The 21,183-nt window shown below is 41.8% G+C and overlaps 1 protein-coding gene across 3 annotated transcripts in view; it reads right to left on the bottom strand.

Moving 5' to 3' along the window:
• The window catches only part of LOC128878134 (protein TIS11), a 31,370-nt gene extending 13,477 nt beyond the window's left edge, over positions 1-17,893 (bottom strand). The window contains exons 1-2 of one of the 3 annotated variants that reach the window (XM_054126054.1): positions 16,929-17,893; positions 2,538-2,603 (exon numbers count right to left, since the gene is read on the bottom strand). In XM_054126054.1, coding sequence (XP_053982029.1) covers positions 2,538-2,603; positions 16,929-16,985 — 123 coding nt within the window. In that variant the 5' untranslated portion in view covers positions 16,986-17,893. Of the gene's footprint in view, positions 1-2,537; positions 2,604-12,450; positions 12,697-16,928 lie in introns of those variants that run through there. The other 2 variants (XM_054126058.1, XM_054126057.1) reach the window with 2 other exon arrangements.
• Between the last annotated feature and the right edge of the window lie 3,290 nt (positions 17,894-21,183).

Here is a 21,183-nt window from a genome sequence, read left to right as displayed (position 1 = left end):
ATTTTCGTTTATCCATGTTACGAAAACTCAATGCCAAGATTTTTGACGAATGAAAAATCGATTTCACGTGAATTACAATCGTAGCTACATCGAAAGTTTATTAGATGCGATCGTGCGCGATAGCAAAATGGAAATCTAATTTGCACACAGTTCCGCGTATCTTGTTTACACGTAAGCAGTCATACAACTATCTCCGTTGTAAACATCATTCCCGCTCTCGTTCCGAGAAACCGAGGTTTCATGGCTTCGACGCTATATTGAACGCGTTCAACGCGGCCCAGACAGATCATAGATTCCGAAGGTCAAAGGTGAAAGTAAACAGGCGAGAGGGTTGACCTACGAAGTCAAGAACGAAGAAGCAGCTCGACGCCAGTTGAATGGAAACTGGCGCTTCACGCACTGATTCTTACGTAACCGAGGCATTGCCGGGACTCGAACTAACTATCCTAATTACCCGGTTGTCCAGCGTGGAAGCAATTCAACGGGTAGTCGTGGGCTTCGCTCGAGTGTCAGCTGTCTTCTTGCCCGACGCGATTTCTCCAATTTAGACCAGCAAAAATTCGAATCCCCTTTGTTAAACCTCGATGACAGTTCTGCACACGGAAACCAATGCTTGTTTTATACGCGACGCGGCGTTTTGCTTTTGTCTTTATAGGTTTCCTCGACCGCTTCAGAGCTGCCGCGTATCGCAACAGGGGACGTGTCCCTAACGAGGCGTTTCAATGAAACGTTAGTTGTCAAACTTTTTCTTAAAATGGAGGAATACGTCGTGAACAACTGTTCGATAACATCGGGCTGCATCGATTCTTCTTTCTTCTGGTGTGAAACAAATCATAAGATTCGAGTTGAGCGAGCCACTCGCGAGAACAAATGGCACGTGATCTCTTGTTAACCTCATTGCTTGAATTTGCAGTACACCACTTTTCGTAACGATAAACTGCTCGGAATTGACCTGTGCAACGGACTCCGCTACGTAATGCCCGATGTTTTACAATTGCTCGGTACGGACATGCCGTGATATCGTGACATCGCGAGTGTCACGCGGAGGCGATAAACCGACGAGATAGCATTGTGAGCTCGATGCAACGAAATACGTCAAGATAACACGGAGACGTTCCGTGGATCATTTTTCTAGGCGATCGAGAATAATCTGCTATTGTTGAAAACACGGACAGAAGACTGAACACAATGATAAGATGAACGGAAAATTTATATCAACAACCCAGAGAGCACCTCTGAAGCTTTTGAGATCAGATTCTTTAACCCTGGTGTACTTGTGCGAGTAACTAAATTCATTTATCTTTGCCTATCATTCTAGCTTTAACAAAGGTTCGATAGTCCCCTATATATGTACTCGCAACGAAAGTAAAGTGACTTAGCTACCAACTTTGGACATGACTGCGCAAACGAAGGAGAGCCTCGCGTTCCGAGAACGAACCAACCGGAACCACTATTCCGCGACGATTCTTCGAGATGATCAAGAATGCGGGATATATTCAACCAGTTGCGTGGGTTCTGGCGGTAGATCGTGAGATCGAAGGATCGGGGATCGATCGCGGGAACCGCGTGTAGCTGTGGCCGTCAGATACGTTCAACAATGTTTCCAAGCCACGGACTCCGACCGGAGGACTGACAAAAGAAGCGGCCATAAGGAGAATCCAACGAACGCTTCGCTTTCCGGCGCAGAAGACCGTGTCGCCCCTTTCGAGACTCGGCGCGCTGGTTTTTCCCTTCCGCGACGTGACCGCCGTGCGTGTGCACGGGATACGACTGATTGTAAAACGCGATGACTAAGAACAACGTATGATTCAGTCTTGATAGCGAGTAGGAAAGATGGCGACCGACCGTGTAAAAACCGGATTCGAACTTTCAGAATCGATTCGCCGCACTTGTTTCTCTTTCTTTGCTTCCTGAAGCCTGCTGGCGGTGGCCCAATGGCACTTTTTGCGTTTGCGCGCTCCAAGCCTCTCCAACGAGTTCCTCGATTCAAGGATTCGAACCGACGAGCCTCGCGATGAGCAGATTCTAGGGCAGTGGTCGTCAATCTTGTACTCTGCAGGAGATTCCAAAGGTATCCTGACATTTTTACCGGACTACTTGATGAAATCTTCGATGGATGAGTTCTGTTCTATGTCGAGGATTTAAAAAATGTACTCTTCGTAAGACGATCGTCTCGCATTTAAAAAAAACGTATCGTTAGATTGCCCGTAAATGGCGTTGCAACGAGAACGAAGGAACCGACGAGCAAGCTTTGTATTCGAACGGGTGCTGCTTCCATCATTGAGAAGTAGCGAGAGAGAACCATGAATGACTGAATAAATACAGACGACCGACGTTTGCTTAACCCATTTAGACCTACCGTACCACTCACTGTACTGACCACTCGAAAAAAATTACTCAATTATCTACCTTAACGAAAAGCACAAATTCATGAAAGGTATCTCAAATCTCCTTGCGCATATTTATGGATTAATCGACGTTCGAGGTAAGGAATAAGTGGCTGGTTTAATACTGCTTTGAATAATTATGATAAATACCTTCGACGACAAGTTTCTTAGGAAATTAGCTGTGGTATTCGTCCGCGTCAAATTCGTGTGACTCACCTGAAACAAAAAGGTCAAATCGAGTTAGCGAGAGGGTACAATTTTTCAGTCGGTTACGGTATATTTTAGTTTATTCGTGTATTTCTGCTAAACTTAAATTAACGAACAAAATTTCACGTCCCTATGGAGTAAGAAAATTCATAGTTTACTTCTTAAAAAATTACAATTTTAACACGTTCGCTATCCGCTACGTATATTTACGTAGTTGGCGTTCAGCTGGGAGTGCCATTCGCGTATATTTACGTAGCTGGCGTACAGATGGAAATGCCACTACGTACATGCTGAGCAGCTAGAGACCCCTGAATGAAACGCAATAAAATCAGTAATCTCGGTAATCGAGAAAAACAATAGATTTGCGAAATTGACAGGAAAACGCGGTTGGGCTGTGTGGTTTTTAGCTCCGGATTTCCCTTCGAAGGTGGGTAAGTCTGTCGGAGTCGCTGTTCGTTTATATTAACGCGGTTCTTTAGGGATATGTATCAACACCGTAATCAAACAAATTAACAAAAGAATTTCGCAATCGCTCAGGAGAGAGAAGCAAATTTTTATTGGAATAATAGATAACGAATGAAACCACCTCATGGTCAATTTATTTGTCATGCTCTTTCGATTAAACGATTGATTTATTAATTGTTCATTGTGAAATATTTCATTCGTATACCCGTTTACTGTTACGTTATTCGCGTCGCGAACCATTTTACCACTTATGACTCATCGCACGATCAAACTAACGATTGTTTACGTTTCTCTTTCGCTTTTATTTATTTTTAATTGACTCGTAACGTATTAATTTATACGTTTCTCTTTCCTATTACTATTAGAATAGTCAAACTATTTCAACTCAGTTTGTTTGATTTGCTCGATTCGTTAGGTATAAATAATTGGAAGAATACAGTATAATTAACCTTCCGCGAGGAATACAACTTGTTGCAATTCCTTCTACAGCCTGTACTAGTCCGTCAACAGTACGGCAAATAACAGCTTCTAATCTCGAAAAATCTATACGAAGGAAGAAAAAAAAAGGAACATGTCAACTACTCCACGCCTCGTTTACTGTCAGCGTGAAAAAGATACGGCGAGTAGCGAATCACGTGCAATGTCCGACACGCTATGACGCATCGCGAGGATGCACGGCATCTCCTCGTCTTATCGTTTGTTGTATTCGCTTTACGGGGAAAGAAACGAGGTCTCGCGGTGAGTCGTTAGACCTAGAGGGATTTTGCTGTTGCGCCATTCCGTCTAACGGAAGAAATAAAATAGAAAAAATGCGCTCCGGTGGTGCTTTGACGGCATGAAAAATGGTAATTTTTCCGATTGCCGAGAAAACTGTTCTCGCGCGCATTATTCAGCGTCTATCGAGGGCAAGTCACGGTTCAGTCGTTCCCTCGTTGCGTACCAGACACGATTTACGTGGCAACATGCGAGTCAAGCTTAATCCACTCGGGAAACATGTTAGCCCGCAATCAATGTACCATTCTGACTCGTAACGATAATTCATCGGGAAACAAAGCAAAAAAGCTGCCAGGCTGCAGCACCGGTATAACGAGCGTGCGTCCGTTTGGTGTCGAAATAGAACCGAGATAACCAAAAACAACAATTCAATTAAAAGGACAATACAAAGCGCGAAACACACAAGTGAACGGTTACGATCGTTTGCATATGCAACACGTTAGGACTGGACGTGAATTATCGCGAGCACGATTCACGAACGCACACATCTTAAAACGATTTGTTACATTATGTAACATTATTGTGGTACCTCTCAACGAGTTCTTTAGTTAACACCTAGTTTCCCCTTCTTTTTATATAACGCACCGTTTTGTTTCGCATATTTCCGAGTACAAAAAAAGGTGAACAACGAACATTGAATTGTTAACGACGCAACCTTTGCACCGTGAGAAAAATATTTACCTAATGCGCGAAAATTCCGATAGCATCCGGCGTCGATTAGCAAAAATACTGATCTTTTTCTTATCGAAAAGCAAATTGCACGTCTGCCGACGATCTACGAGATGAAGGCATTCGGCTCGCGTGTTTCGATGGCGCGCCTCAAAGTTGGCCGTGTAATTAAAACCCAGGAAATCCACGGTCGACCATTTTTACCACAATTACCCAACGGCCAACAATCTTAAAGGGTCGAGGGTCAATTAGTCGCGCCTTTTTCTAGCCGGTCTCGTTGCATTCCAGCTGTGCGCAAACGCGAGATTTCATTGCTTATCAAACGGTTGCTGTAATTGTAAAAGCGCGCGTATACGAGAAACCAACGTGTGCATTGCCCGATTAAAGACAATATTCCATACGGCATGGCATGCAATCTGTTCGCGCTGAATCGAAGGTTTTCGAATTCTTTAAAATTGAATAATCCACGTTGAAAATTGTTTACCGCTATAATTGTTTTTTCCCATTATCGTACCACGCGGCGAATAGTCTGGAAATACAACACTCGAAGCAACGGACTTTATGTTAATCGATGCGTTAATTTACTAGCTATTTATCACCGACTCCCGCACATTTTGAAACCGTATTTTATTCTCCTAGAAAATTCCACTATGAAACGTGAAAAACAAGCGGTGGCATATGCACGAGGAAAAACAGGAATCGATCGATCACGTATTTCCATTAAACCTATTAAGTACGCATGCTAATATCGCGCTAATAGGAGATCGTCCGTGATTTTACTCTACAATAAAATGGAACTGACGCGGTCAGCGAACATTCGAGTGATTTCCCTCAATTGGAAATCACGTACGCGATACTAATTACGCGTACCATTGTATTGTATTTTTCTTTTCCTCTCATTACCGAAGGCAATTTTATGCGGCGCGCTCGCATTGTGCAAAGGACTTATGCAACGCGACATATAAATGTGCATTCATGTTGCATCGGAACAATATGCGTGCTACATTTGAATTAGAGATTATAAAGTAACGAAGCAGCCTTGACTGTGCAATGTAAACACGATTACTTTATAATAAATTGACCGAATTAATACCGAAGGGGTTCGAATTCAAACAAAATTCAAATCACTGTTTAAATCCATCCCAAGACGTAATCAACAGTTCCGAATATCAAAGCTTGATGTGGCCTCACGAGAGACTCGAGAAAAATGTCGCGAGTGGAAATTGCGCGCACGACATTCGACTAATTGAACGCATTACGTATTCATCGACGAACACAAAAGGTAGCAAAACGTTTTAGTTACTCGCTACACTTTAATGTGCAAGTGTGAAATAAAAAACTGCAAGTTGTATTCATCTTCATTTGCAAGTACAATTACGGGAATAAATACGCTGCCACTTCTATGAAAACTGATAGAGTGTCTATCCTCGTCACGCCTTCTAAGCACGGTATAAACGTGAGAAAAAGCGTATCACCTTCGCGCCAAGCCCTAGCATAGTGCTGTTTAACGTAACATAAACGATCCAAGGCGTTTCCTATGAAATAAATTGGCCAGATACCACTCGCCTTCCGTGGTTTGTTTACATTCATTAACCGCGTCAAAAAGCCGTTCATCCGGATCGCGGATGACCTGCCGTCGTCTTAGGTCGCAGCAGCGCGGTTACAGTAAACACAGAACAAAGTAAATCGGAGTACGCGTATACATATAACACGAAGGGAATACGTTGAACTTCGCACGCGAACGAAACTCGTTTCCATGTGGAACAAAGAGAAACTACGTGCATCCGTGGCAGACGAAAATGCAGAGTTATGCAGAAGCTGGAGTCGAGTGCTCATAAAACATGGTGCACCGAGTGCAACGCCGTGCAATTCAAGGGTCGCTGCATGGGCACGAAAACTTTCCTGTGCGTGAACAAACTGGACGCACGTTTACGTCGAAAGAGCAAGTGTGCGCCTCGACGTGCACATCCAACTCGCGTGGGTAGACAACGCTGCGAACACTTTTCATTCTCGCTGCTGGTTCGTTGTGTCTCGCTACCGACCATCGCTCGACGAGAAAACGACAACGCTCGGTTGGCAGCGATCAAGAAATTGATCGATTTCATTTTTATTTCGTGCATCGTCTCGTCGTCGTTTTCGATACGTTTTAAATTTGCCAGTCCTGGGAACACCGACTAACCGCGGACGTTTTTAAACGAGCCTACTGCGCAGATCTAAGAAAAGAAAAGGAAAACCCATCTGGGCAAAGAAACCACATGTGCGTTTCGTTCGTGTTAGGTAAAAAAGCACGCGTTCTGTGTACACATGGCTGAACAAAAAGGGCAGGCAGTTTCCATGCTGGCTTTGCGTTAGCTTTCTTCTAGTTTCCTCGCCCGTTTCGTTCTTTCATCCTTGTTCCCTTTTTCCGCGCTAACCTCCGGCAATTTTTCACGCAAAGGATGAGAGGGAGAGCGCGGGACGCGGCAAGAATTGACCACATACTTCCCGGGTTATTTTCGGTGTCCGAACTAATTCCTTTCTTTGACTCGAATCGATTGCTCTACGTTCTCATTTCGAAACGAACGCAACAGAAAAAAACTCACGTCGACGAAATGTTTGCGCAAACGCCAGCAGCAGGATTGTTCGCAAACTGTGGGCAATTTCAATTATTTCCCAAGGTTCCGTTCGGAGCGACGCGCGCGCATGGTATTATTCGAACATGCGCGCTGTGGTCGCGAAAAAAATTAACAACCATCGTCTTCCGATTACGACGGTGTTGTCGCAAGGACCACGCTTCGAACATGACGAATTAATGGACGAAAAGAAAAATCCTCGGCAGATGAATCGCCTATGTTCTTTTTCTATTGCGGTCTGTATAGATTTTTCAAACGAAGAATAAATAAAATAACGAGTACATTAATAGCATATTTTAACGAACAAGATAAGCGCGCTCGCACAACACAAGATATAAGTATAATATATTCATCGCTATTCCAAAACAGTGACTCGATACGAAATATTTTTATGCGAATTCACGACAATTTATATGCGTACGGGTATCTCGGTAATGGTTAGCGAGAAAGGCGAATCATGGCCAAAAACAGCCACGCAGCGAGGTTTGCTCGTGCTGAATATCTTATCGATAGCTCGTTAACAACGTTGCATATCCTGGGTCTCCGTTTCCGACCAACCTACCCCGTCCTTAATGAATTCTATAACGGGGATGCTTCGCTTATCTCTCTATTGTATCATAATCGCAATAATTGCAGATTTACGGGTTGCGGGTACGAATCCGCCTCTATCGGCGATGCAACATCATGCAAATGCATGGTTTGGTAGAAAGGTCCAAATTGAGTTAATGGTACCCTCCGTAATTATGTGCAACGGACTACCATAATTTCCCTCCTCATAGTCATTCGTTAGAAACGAGTGGAACTGACGACTCTAGAGTTGCATTAGTCTTTCTTAAAGCAAAACAAATAGCTCGTGTGTATAATAATGCATATGTATGCGATTAATTAAAATTTTCTGCAGTTTTAGAGCCAGTATCGTTAACTAGTAATAATTGGTTACTCGTTCGCTTGTAAAGTGAAACTATGCAAATGTAAATCTACGCGAAACTAAGAGACGATCTAGAAACTACGCGATCTTTTTTGCTGATAAACAGAAATTGTGAAACTAATCAATGAAATGCATTTAAACCCACATAGATGATAACGAAACTAACCCCAATTGCTTTCGATGTTTTCCGTTGTCTAGTTCGGAATAGACGACCGACTTGTCGCGAAAACAAAAATATGTTTAGCTATCCGGATAACAATAGAAAGGCGAAGGTAGCCGAGCAACGATCAGGGCGAATTGGGATAAATTACACCGGAAGCGTATAACGTTGTTGAGAAGATAAAGGAAGATACTTTACTTAATGCAAGGAACGAATTCAGCCGAGCAGAAAGCACCACTCCAGCGAATCACCAAAGCCAAACGAAAGCTGACGACTTGCATCTGAAAACTGCTTTTGTACTCTGTTGATTTTATACACGTGTTTTTACGCAGCGAACTATTCAAACAAAATATTTCTTTTGAAGTACACTCGGCACGGTATAAATTACAGAGAATAAAACGGAGCGATGAAAATATTGTATCAATAAAAGTCACGTCCACTTTGTTACTGAAATCTTAAATTATTCCCAATGGCAACTCCCAAGCATTAGATCACGTAAATTCTGTCTTCCTGTCCACTTCGAGTCCCGATGGAACTACACTCGAGAAAATTGCTAAAACGGTCACGTCGGAGTGCGTCCGTAAGGGTGTTCTACGTTAAAAAATTACGAAAAATCCGAATCACACGGACGGGAAGTCGATTCCTCGATTTACGACTTTCTTTCGACGACCTATTTTACTTCCACGCGTTACGTCGATGGCAGCCAACTTTCACACCTTATTTTCGTTCTTCGAGTCGCGGTTACATTATCGCGTCGGGTTTTCCTTTCATCGTTAACGATTAATTAACCGCCGGTGGAAAAAATAACAAGTCGTTAACGATGGGATTCATTATTCCGGTCACGCGGTGGAACACAACAGAATATCTCATTCGAAATAGCTACCCGATACACGCGGAATACTTATGCACTCTGCCCGCTAATCATTATTCCTACCTTTCTCAACAAGCTTCGTGTTCCGAGTATAATGTTTTAGTAATTCAACGCCTGCACGCTCCACCGACACTCCTTTCTTCGAGTCTCACCTTTGATCGCTGTTACGAACCCCTCTAACCCCCCCCCCTCTTTCCCTCGATATTCAATTATTAAGAATATCTATACTTGACACCGTTAGTATGGACGAGCTGTAGGACGATAGCTCTACAGTCTCGAGCAAACTATTATTTGTTTAACGCAAAACAAACACTCGATGGATTTATAAATGCGTCGATATCGATGCAAAAATCTGGGTTAATACGATTCTAATGGCGCTAGCCTTCCCCCGAGGTAAACGTTTTATTTGTAATGTAATATTCATTAAACACGGTTTTTCTCGCACTTTTTGTGCGGTGTTAAATACTTCGTACTTTATACGAGAAAAAACGGGATTTCCATAAAAAATGCTTGTTACGTTGCGTTTTATGGCGCACGGCAAAACCTGATCTATTTCAATTAAGTAACAGTAAAATGTTTTTCTGTTGTTGACCCCTTCGATAGGTTGTGGGAGATTTGTGAGACTTCCGAGCCAACGTTTACGTTTCACAAGAATAGCTGATTATGCAAAACAGAAGTATTGCCTTGAAAATCTATTTTAAACGCGCAACCAGTATGCATTATCATGGACTAAATATCCACGGTGGATGCAATCGATTGTATCGATTAAAATTATGTACGTGTGTGTAGCGGCAAAGGTGCAGGCGCGATATTAAAGTATACAAAACCGAACGGTTTCGATTACACGTGCTCCTTTTTAAAGACCGATCGAATTAAACGAATAGTTTGTTCAAGAACAGTACGATTCGCAAAATGACGAAGATTCTACAATTGTCAGCTCCTTCGCTATCTGAAAAAACGCCTCGAGCCGCTCGCCACAGGTTGTTTATCGAACCCCACAGACACTTGGCCCGAATAATCTTTTCGCGGCTCAAGTAGCGTGGAAAGTCGAGTGGTTTTTTTTTTTAACTGGAAAGGTAGATCCTCGAGTAAATCAAGCGTGAAAGTGAAATCGAGAGGTGTCACGCTCGCGACAAGATGCACACGTGCACGCAAAAGAAAGAAAGAGAAGCTAGAAAAATATTCTCCGCGACACTCTCACTTGTTTACGCGTGGAAGAATCAAAAAAATATGTACACTCTCACTCATCGTTATCGTACCCTACCAAATATTGATACTAAACATTCAGATAACAGTCATCTCGTTACAAAACAATAACACTAAACAACAAATCAAACGGTTTAGGAAAGTGCTATATAAATATAGCAGTTCGATTAAATCGCCATAATATTCTCGATTCGATCAAATCGATCGTGTGTGAGTACCTTTAAGCTCGCTTGGGAACAGAAACGAGTACGATACCGGTGTAACCGTTGTATGGTGTAACTCGTGTAACAGAAACTTGTACAGAAAGCAAGGTGCGCGTTGGTGCCGCCCTCTCCCTTCCACGCCTTCCGACGACGCTCTTTTGTGTATCCAGTTTCTTTTCAGGAATATGGGAAAACATTTTTCGAACAGCCCGCCCGACACTTTTTGCGAAGGGAACCGCAAAAGGGAAACGAGCGAATCTCCGACTGATAAAAGAATAAAAAGAGGATTCCCTCCATCTGCTCGAGAAACGTGTATGGACCATTTTCAACAGCGAAATGCATTTCGAATATTCGGCTCGGTTCTCCCCGTATTGTACAGAAAATGCTTTGTGTGGAATACAGAGGTGACCGAGGTTTTAGTCTACTAATAGGTAACGAATAAGACAAACTTTATACCCTGTTTATTCGATTCCCAAAGAGGTCATCTTCTTGCACGATTATTTATTGGAACAAAGGTGAGCAGATGTCCAAGGAAACCATAGCCCTAACTCTCCATGCGCTATCGGCTCCTTTTTCAGAAATATGGGAACATCGCTCGGGAAAGAAAAGAAGATTCCCGAAGACCTCGAAGTGTAATCGGTAAATCCGTTCTTATGAACGAGGAAAAAAGACGCGAACACCTGGCTAAGAAGCCAATCAGTGCAAGCCGGTAAGCGCGAGTAGTGGCGTGAAATTTCAAGTGTCGATGAGAGCTAGTCAACGACAACATTCTTCAACAGCTAATAGTTTCATGAATTTAGCGAATCATCGAAGCAAATTTACCTCGATAAAATTTGTCTTGGCGAGCGGTGGTCACTTCTTTTGCGGCACAGTAAGCAAGGTGCACGGAAACGACCATGAACCCCTACCTATTCGCCTCCCCGACCCTTTTGTTCGGCCAGTTTCTTTTCAGGAATATGAGAAATTCTTTCAGCAACGTTCCGCCACCGTAAAAACCACTCGACCATCGTTCCCTTCCTGTCCCCACGGTTAGTGTTACAGTTCGGTCAATTCGTCCATTTCACCTTACAAGTAGCAATTGGTTCAACTTGACTTCCTTAATTATCGACTCGAATCTCGAAGTCGGACGTTATCCTGATACCATCTACGTTATCATTTCTCTACATTCTTCGCGGCTACGATAGCTTCAATGTCGCCAGCTTTTCCAACGGTTCCGTAGATGCATTGATCTACTTTAATACAATATTACACGGACTTTGAACCGGATAACAAATTACACGAAGCTGCATAAGAACATGTTACATAAAAATAAACCGGTAAATGTAAATAGCGCGATAATATGTAAAATCGTGACGTGGCGAACGAAGTTTTTGCGCCACCGCAACTCCCTCATGGTACGTTTACACGCTGCGCCAAATACGCAAAAAGTTTAACTGTACACGCGATTTCTCTGACACTGTGCCTACTTAGTCGATCGACTGGAGTATTCATCGATTCGACGGAAAATATACGAGAAGATAGAGTAGAACGGTGTACATGGGCAAAAGTTTTATTCGAATGATAGTTTGATTGAAATAAAGAAATTTAAAATGTATCTTGTATCGGAGAAATAACGGATCAATATGTGTCGTTGTCTTTCGTTCGTTGCTTCACATTTGTTTGTAGGTAAAAACTTGTGCCCACCTTTGGCGCAGGCCAGTAACGAACTATGCAAAGCAGTCGACAGGAATTCTACTCGGAAGTTTGGCTAAAAGCAGGAGCAAGGTGGACGAACAACGACAGCAGCCCCTTCCTGTCTACCAGCTTTTTTTGTACGGCCAGTTTCTCTCAGAAATATGGGAAATTCATGGCAGTCTAAAGGGGACGGTATACAATAAGTGCAACCATGGCTATATTATGGCACTGGTTGGTACTAGAGCCTGCACGGAGACTGGACATAAAGAATCCTTTCTCTCTTTCTATGCTCACCTTCTGTCCTTCTTCTCTTTATATTCCATCTCCATAGGTATTCTCTACCAACGATCTCCCGTTTCATTTTCTTCGGTTTATTTAATTTACAATAATTACCAATATTCTCTATCTGTTCCCTTTGAGATCACCCCGATCTATTATACCTCGCGCACGCTCTATTTCTATCCTGTACTAGCTACCGTCAGGTTTCCCGGTTCCCACCCTGTCACTCTCACTCTCTCCCTCAATCTTTTCCGCACTTGGCTCTCTTTCCATCCGAAAGCAAATCCGAAGCAACAGGTTCTAACGTCGCTCGTGTGTCTGTGCATTCGCTGAGCCGCTTTTTGTCGGCGACGGTGCGTGTTAGGACGTGGTGTACGTTCAGAGCGAGGGTTTCCACTTTTAAAAGAATCCAGACCGAACGATTCTATGGCGGGACAAACCCGATGATGCTTTGTCGGATCTGCCCTCGACGCAAACTAGGATGGACCTTTCGAACAACCTGTCCTCCCTACCTCCTCGCGAATAATCTCAGTGTATAGTACAGTATTTATACTAGAATACAAGGTAAAAGACTGTTTCAAAAAAACTCTGTTAAAACTCTGTTTAGTTCAGAAGCAGCAAAGGCCTTCGAACTGATTATGGGAATACTGTCACGTAAGAGGTTACTTTATGGTAGTAGATAAACTTTATCTACTTCGGTGCTCAGGGGAGAAATAGCTGAGAACGTGAAGGCAGCCTCGACAGAGACTACGTATTCGAAACGATGGAAAGAAAAATGATCTACGACTCGAAGTCCAAATTTCGAGTAGCACCTTAGATGGTCATCGACCACGAAAGTCGAAAGCCTTTCTCTATCGAACGAGTTTCGAAATCGCCGAGGAGAAATTGCCGAGGAAAGTTACGAGCTGGTGTAGCGGAGAAGGAAAGAGGGGAAAAAGTCACAATAAAACTTCAACGTCGTACATTTGCCGGATGCGGTCCGTAAACAATGACGAGTTCGTGTCCGCGGTGTTCCTTTCATTGCCACGGAATAATATCGTGCGACCCTCGCCAAGCCGTGTTTTCATTTTCGGATCGCGAACTAGTTTAGGTTCAAGTTTGCTCGTACAATGGGAAATACGATGTATTCTATAATCGATCTTATAGTACTTTTATCGGTAGTTTATTTTTCCCGCCTGCAATTTGAAGCGAGCGAGTTTCCCGCGTCCGCGGTAACCATCATTTACTTACACGAGCCAATCGCGATCGAAGCATGGTAGTTAAGTCCAGGCTTGGCTGCGACCAAATGAATGAAGACTCGATTCGCCAGGGAAACAATTTATAGAACGATCTAGATATTTTTACTCGCCAACGTGCGCCCACGTGTTTCTCGCTTTCCGTTTTATGTATTACTCGTGATTTCAGTCTATTTCGAAACTCCTCGCGACGTTTATATGATGTGGACATGCACATTAAGGAAACAGAACAACACGGCTAATTTAATAATAGATTACGCTTCATCTGCGATGAAAATTTAAATGAAATTAGCGTGTAAAAATTGAAGTTATGAAGCAACCCTTGAAACAGTCAAATTGCGTTTCATCGAACGTTCTATTTTACAAACGATGAATTATAATTGTTAATTTTGTAGATATCGCTCGGCGAACGAAGTGTCATTCCCCGTTTACATACGTCAAAAATTATCTCAAGTATTGGCATAACAAGTGAATACCGCTACGTAACAATTGGAATGATAATGTATGCGAAAGAAACTGGTGAGCACACGCGCGCGCGATTTTCTGGTTTTCTCGTGATACGTAAGAAAGGCATTTGTATTCAAATTGGAAAATACATATTCTAAAATATGATACTGTTTTATAGCGACGTTGCCCCGGAGAAACCCACGGCCTACGAAATGAAAGACAAATTCCGCCGCATCTGTATGAAACATGTTTACGTTAGACGGCGAAACGTACGAGAGTGTATTAGCGATTGTATGCGAAACACGACTTGCGAAAACTAGTTAGACAAACACGAAAAACGGAATATTACGAGCGTGACAAAACTTCCGTGCTAGACGTGAACTCTAACTGAACTTAGAATTTCGCAGAAAGATGAAGATTAGCCGGTAAACTGAAATGAGGGCTAAATTATTGACATCTTGGATGTTAAACTAACTGTAAGATTGCTATTAGTCGCTTGTAGTTAAAACAAGTAAATTAAAAAATACGTTGATACGTAATTTTCAACACCCAATTCACCCTATATTTGATAAAGTTAAAATTAGACTTGCGATACTGATAACGTGTTCCCTCTGGTAGTCGTAATATTTCCCCACTGGAAATTCGGAAAGGCGATACTGATTGCGATAATGTTAATAATAAATTCCCATAGGGGAACAGCGATCGAAGATTTCAACAGTCAATGCGAACGACTCGCAACGGAAAAATACAAAAACATGTCTGTGCGAGTTCAACGCGAAGCTAAAACAGGTCACCGCAAGTTCGAGCGAATCACCAACAGCGACCAGTACAATGTCGCCTGTTTAACAACTGACAATCGATTCGCCGTCCGCCAAATTAGGAACGTACACACTCGATCAAGATTGCGTATACTTCACTCTGCGAAACTAATACAAAATACAAACCCTGGAACATGCCAATTCGTTCGAATACAAACAAAATATAACTCAAATTTTCATAAATGTGTTTTTTCGTTTAAAAATAAATTCATACGTCCAAAACTGGTCGCGAGATAAAAATATTTTTAATCAGACTTTTAAGCCAGTGAATAAACACGGGCAAAAATAATGAACTCGAAAATATTTGAATCACCGTCGCCCAGATACGAGTCAAATTCTTATCTAGATACAAGTCTCAATTAACGAATAAAACGTAATCAGTTTTGTATGAGAGTAGAATGACAATTTTTAAGAAGTAAAACTTGTTCAATTTCTTAATCGCGAGACTCGTTGCCACAAAATTCTAGCCACACAGATTCTCTGCTACTACCACCCATTCCATTCCATATTTGTCGTCGAACAGGGCAATAGACCGTAGCAGTTGGAACAGAATACGTACCAACCAACACCGTTGCACAAATGTTTGCGCCACGGTACCACCGAGTACCAGCGAGTACTACAACCGCCACGAGAGATTTCAACGCCATCGACTACACTACATCACAATTTCTTAGTATTCGCGGTACCACGTGCTGAACAGCAGAAATGGCCAATACTCGTACAAATAAAGCATTTCGTAGAAGATAAACAACTTTCGAGCCGTTGTCTCGTCAAAAATTACATGGCAAAAATTACCATCAGAATTACGCAATGAAACGTTCATCGAATAAAAATGTATCTGGATAAGGTTGGATCCAACGAACCGCCATTATTCTATTCAAATAAAAATTTGCTCAACTTGCTGGTCAGCCATCTTGCTAGTTATCACGCGGAATTCTAGATTCACTCAAATACTGAGGAACACTGTCGATAACGTAATCTTAAGTGAAAACGATCGCCAGAGATAGCAAGAAATTCCATCGACGACCAAATGCGCTTGTCACGCATCACCTGATTCACAACGAACCTTGTATTGTTTTAATTTCATTCGGTTCAGAGTCCTTTATGTTAATACAGTCATGTTTGATTCTAGCCAGCAACGCTGTAAAATTGGATAATTTCTAGATTTAACGTAGGACCTCTTCGGTAAACGTCTCATCGACGCGTATTAAAATAAACACGAAAGACAAAATAAGCGATTCGAAATATGTTCACTGAAGTCTGGTTTTACCGCGATATAGAGGAACATGGCACTAAATTTTGTGTTATACGGCGTATAAATGAGGTCAGCCTGTGACAACCACAATTATAAACCGATCTTACGGTTTCTAAAGATGGCAACATCTAACGATTGGAGAACTATCGTCGGCATTACTTCTAACAAGAAAATGGAAATTCTACAGTTAGCGATAGGTTATTTTACAAGTGTCGCTATTTCGATTTATCAATTTATTTTAAATGCGAATGTATTGCTAAAAGGAACGAATTACTTTGGGTTTTACCGCCACGTGGTCGTCATAGACCAGTCTGTATGCATCTTTGATATTTCATGGTTACAATACAAAATTAATCAAATGAAAATTAATTACACCAATACGAGAAATATGAATGACTATAACTCCATAATGAATATAAATACCGATCCCAAGAACTTTTGCGTTTGAAAATATTTTCAGGATCAAATACTGTTATGAATATACTCAACTGTCAGTTTGTATGTCCCTTGTCTCGAAACAAATATGGCGGAAAGCATTACGAAAACATTCTTTGTTCGAATTAAAACTGATACACCACGACGTATAGAGATTTCGAAAAAAAACCGATAAATATCTTTGTCCCGAATAGTACATAGCGACATTGAATGTCTAGGAAAAAAGAAAAAAAAACGTGGCCGCTACGAATACACAACGAGGACGAACTGGATCGTCCTACACGGCGAAGAAAAAATTCTTACCTTGAAAAGATGCTCGCTACACTCGAACATTGTTGTGCTCATGACGGCAGTCGACATGTTCTCTCAATTTCACACCAAAGAAAAAAAAAAAAAAACCACTGGACCTAGTCGTAATCTTTTCGCAATCCAGCCGTGGCTAGCCTTCGTTCCTCTTCCAGAACAGAACGACGGGTTCGCGTTGTTTCGTACGAAAAGCCAGTGAAAAATGAAAAACCGCAGTATATACGAACGACGAGAACACAAAAACTGTCACTCCGATAATATACGCTCGTAGATTTACATTGGAAGCACACCCGTTCGATTCTCTCGATCGTGCGAGGAGACCAACGTGAACGCGAGCCAGATTCACGATACCGATTCGAACGATCGACGAGCGTCTCTTCTTGCGTCGAACAACCACGCTCTTTTGCTTTCTGAGCTTCTTTCGCTGCTACGGTTGTCACGTGTCAAGAATCACCGTGAAAACGAAAGACGATTATTATATATATATATGTGTGTGTGTATATATATATAGACCGGTGCGATAGAGTACGTGCGAGAGAAACTTGGCACTGTTTCGTATCGTAAATTCTTTGCGCGACTCCCTTGGAGGGGGGAAACTTGAAAGCTCCCGTTTGGATCTTTCCTTTCCGTCTCAAGGAGATGTAGCTCGCAGGGCTTCCGAATGCGAACTGAGGATGCGTTTACCGCGCGACGGTCCGCTGAGACTCGAAAGGCGGCTCCGCACGCTCCACCAATCAAACTGCGCGCCGCCGTAGAGTCATCCCCCACCACGTAGACACCAGTCTTTAGCGGACTTGGCAACCGCGCCAGGTCGTTGGGCCAATCGTACAAAACGTCTATATCTCCGTGGTTCTACCACTACCCCTTGGTCCACGGCGCAATTTTCGAATCGTTCCTCTTGCCTCTTCGTTTCGATCTCTCTCATTGGTGGAGATATTTTCGGGGTGGTTTAGGGGTGAGTGGTAAGCATGGCTGTTTTTACGCTGTTTAACTGCTTGGAAAATCGTGGACTGTGGAGGGGCAAAATCTTATACATAGTTGCTCACGGTGTTACGAATTCGAGCTTTTTCATCTGAAATTGTTTAACAAATAAAATGCAAGCTTTTTAAATCTTTTCATTAACGATGCATCGATGTTCAATGAAGTCACCTCCTAAGTTTATAAAATGAATATTATGGTAAATAAAACCATGGAAATAAGAATGGTAAACTATGCATAGGAAAATTACTAACTAGATTGAAATTTGTTTACGAGATATTTGATGATGTAAGATAAATTTGAAGTGATCCCTTATTCGTTCCTTCTCAAATAGATTTATCGATAAATACTAGACTTGTTATTTAGTAAACGTATTAGTGTGCGCGTACCATTATTTGTAATGTAGTATAATCTATGCTGTTATCTCCCCGCACCCACTAGTGCTATCTTGTATTCAAGCGAATGACAGATAACGGTACTTAATTTTCTACGTAGTTCAAAATTCCCCCTAAAAAATATATTTTTTTTTTTTTTTCAAATCTATCACCTAATATATGATTGCGTAAGATGAGTAGTAATCAACCGATACATAATTATAAAAAGAAATTGAAAACGCGTACATAGATCACATAGACCAGCTTGGTAGTTGCGGTGTCACCCATACACTCGTGTACAATCGATGTCACATTTTTTCAACAACAAACTTCGATTTTGATGCTATGTACCGATGACGGCAACTGATAAGGAAACGTTGCGTCAACGTTTAGAAGTCGACGTAACTATTTCAGTTGCGATATTCAATGCTCTGTGATCCGATAGCTCGAACGTGGCCGAGCGTTGGAATACCGAGAAGAGTCGCATGAATGAAATTGAGCGTCTATTCATGCCCGATGCAAGCCGCAGATTGTAAATAACCACCGTCTACTCATTGTTAGTATTCGATTATACGTCAATCTCGATGTTCCGTAACAATACAATACACCGATTAACGATAACACAAAAATCACGACCGGTGGAATACGAAATGGTCCGTATAAAAAGTCTTTTACACGCAGTCAATGTATGCATGTATACATTTTACGGAGCTCAAGAAATAATCGCGCAAGAAGAACACTCATGTTGACTCATAGAAACGAAACCTCGAGTCATCGTTCTCGTAGACCTGCGCTCGAGGCTTTGCGAGAATATTCGATCGTTTACCATCTACAGGTGAATAATAAGATAATTGCATACGAAATTACAATATCAAATGTCTGAATCTTCCTACTCTTCGTATAGCTACAATTTTTCAAATTACACAGCGAAGGTTTTCAAGATTCGCTAAACTTCAAATTTAAGTCGAGTTTCCCTCTATAACAAGAAAAAAGACATGCTTCATTCACAGATCGATACAGTGTTACGATTTACAATGGAAATGGAAATTTTAATTCGTTCATAGAGCACGCATGTCCCACAAAGAGCCCGCATGGCCCGGACTGATACGTATACACAGAGCTCGGCCACCATAACGAAAACTGACTCCCATTAGCCGTTATATATAGCTGCATGAGAATCTGGGGTTAAAAACATTAACCCTTCGTTCTATCGGGGTTCTGTACGCCCTCATCTGTCCGCATGCTATGGGAAAAATCGACACCCCCTAATTGCGAGAGGGTCTGACTGCCAGAACATTATAAAAAGGTGTTGATTATTGCACGATGGCCATCATTAAATAAAAATATGGTATTCTCATATTTTATACTTTTTTTTTGTATCCCAGGAAATCGTCCAAGTTCGATGTCGATGAATCATCGAGTGAGATTGTGATCCTTTGTATTATTTTCCATTTACTTATTTGCGTTAAGATTATACACTGTTTCCGAAAACGCGTAATATTCCAAGGAAATGAGCGTGGAATAAAATTCTTTTCAATCTGTGTATTTATAGATTGTACGAGTAATAGGAATACTAATTTTACTTTTACGATTCGAATTACAGAGTTCTAGGTAATCTATAGATTACGTGGACAATAATAACATTCCTTATAATCGCAAATAGAAGAGTAATTTCATTGGATATACTTACAATTAGAAGAACGTTCCAGAAAAATTCTAATAATTCAAGATAATGGCGATCCGAATTCGAATAGTAATCATAAATGGAAAATTGTCCGCTGAACTTATTTGGATTGTCCATTAATTTTGCCTGTGTATAGATTTGGTATGCGTCATTAATACAACCGCTATACCATCGGTATTATTGATCCTTTATTACCTGGCAAGGATTAAATGCCCCCTAATTGTACTTTGCCCGTAGTTTGCTGTCGTCTATTTCCACCATAGAGCAGTATCGGTTAAACGGACTTTCCAGAACCCTATGAGTAAGGGATACAGGTACGCGACCATTAATGGAAATTACCCTTAACCATTAATGGGAACGAAACGAAGTTTCTACCATTTCACAAGATTTTCACGTCAGGGTTTCACCAGTCTACACTTCGTTATTCAAGTATGACGATTTTTCGATTAAATTATTCGCCTCGAATCTTTGGATAAATATTCAGATTTATCTTTGCCATGTCAAGGCGCGATACACGCACACGTTGCGCATCGAGAAATTTTGTAAGAGAGCGGGACCTTCACGGAGGTCCGACCTTTTCGTGGTACTTGACATTGCGCGCTTCATGAAATCGTTGACTCGCTTCCTACTCGCACGACCTCGCGCTCGAACTTCCGACTTTCCTTTTGCGGAATGTCACTTCCTCCTTCGATTGACACGTCACCGCAGCTGCCACTAATTTCGCAAAAATCGGTTCCTGTTCGTCTAAACACTGGATGGAAAGAGACAGCGTCTTGTAATTATCGAGCAAGCGCCTATCGAGGTTTCTCTTGAACAAGCAGTTTACAAACCTTTCGAAAGACGCTTCTCCTAAAATGAAAAGTAATTCAAAATAAATCTGTTCGTATCGATAGACCACCGTTCCTAAGAGTCTGGCTAGACAAAGTGAAATTAATTCGTGAATATCGTTTGCCGGACTTTGGTAGACGCAATAGAATATTAATTTCATATATTCGAGTAGGTATGCGTAAGCGCTTTTTACAATTAGAGTCATCAAGAATGAATCGAAGAACGTTGAAACATTACGCGGTGACGTTATAAATATTTATTACACTTGGAGCTCTCGAATTGGTATTTACGAGGCTAAACACTTTCCGTTCTGAATGCAAACTACGTAGAATCTAAGTATTTGCTTCAAAGGACTTCCCATTAGCAAAGGTCAACAACTTTATAGTTT

The sequence above is a fragment of the Hylaeus volcanicus genome, chromosome 6, assembly GCF_026283585.1.
Source record: "Hylaeus volcanicus isolate JK05 chromosome 6, UHH_iyHylVolc1.0_haploid, whole genome shotgun sequence".
Classification (NCBI taxonomy): Eukaryota; Metazoa; Arthropoda; class Insecta; order Hymenoptera; family Colletidae; genus Hylaeus; species Hylaeus volcanicus.
The sequence above is the reverse complement of the archived record's forward strand: the minus strand, read 5'-3'. Positions and strand labels throughout refer to the sequence as shown.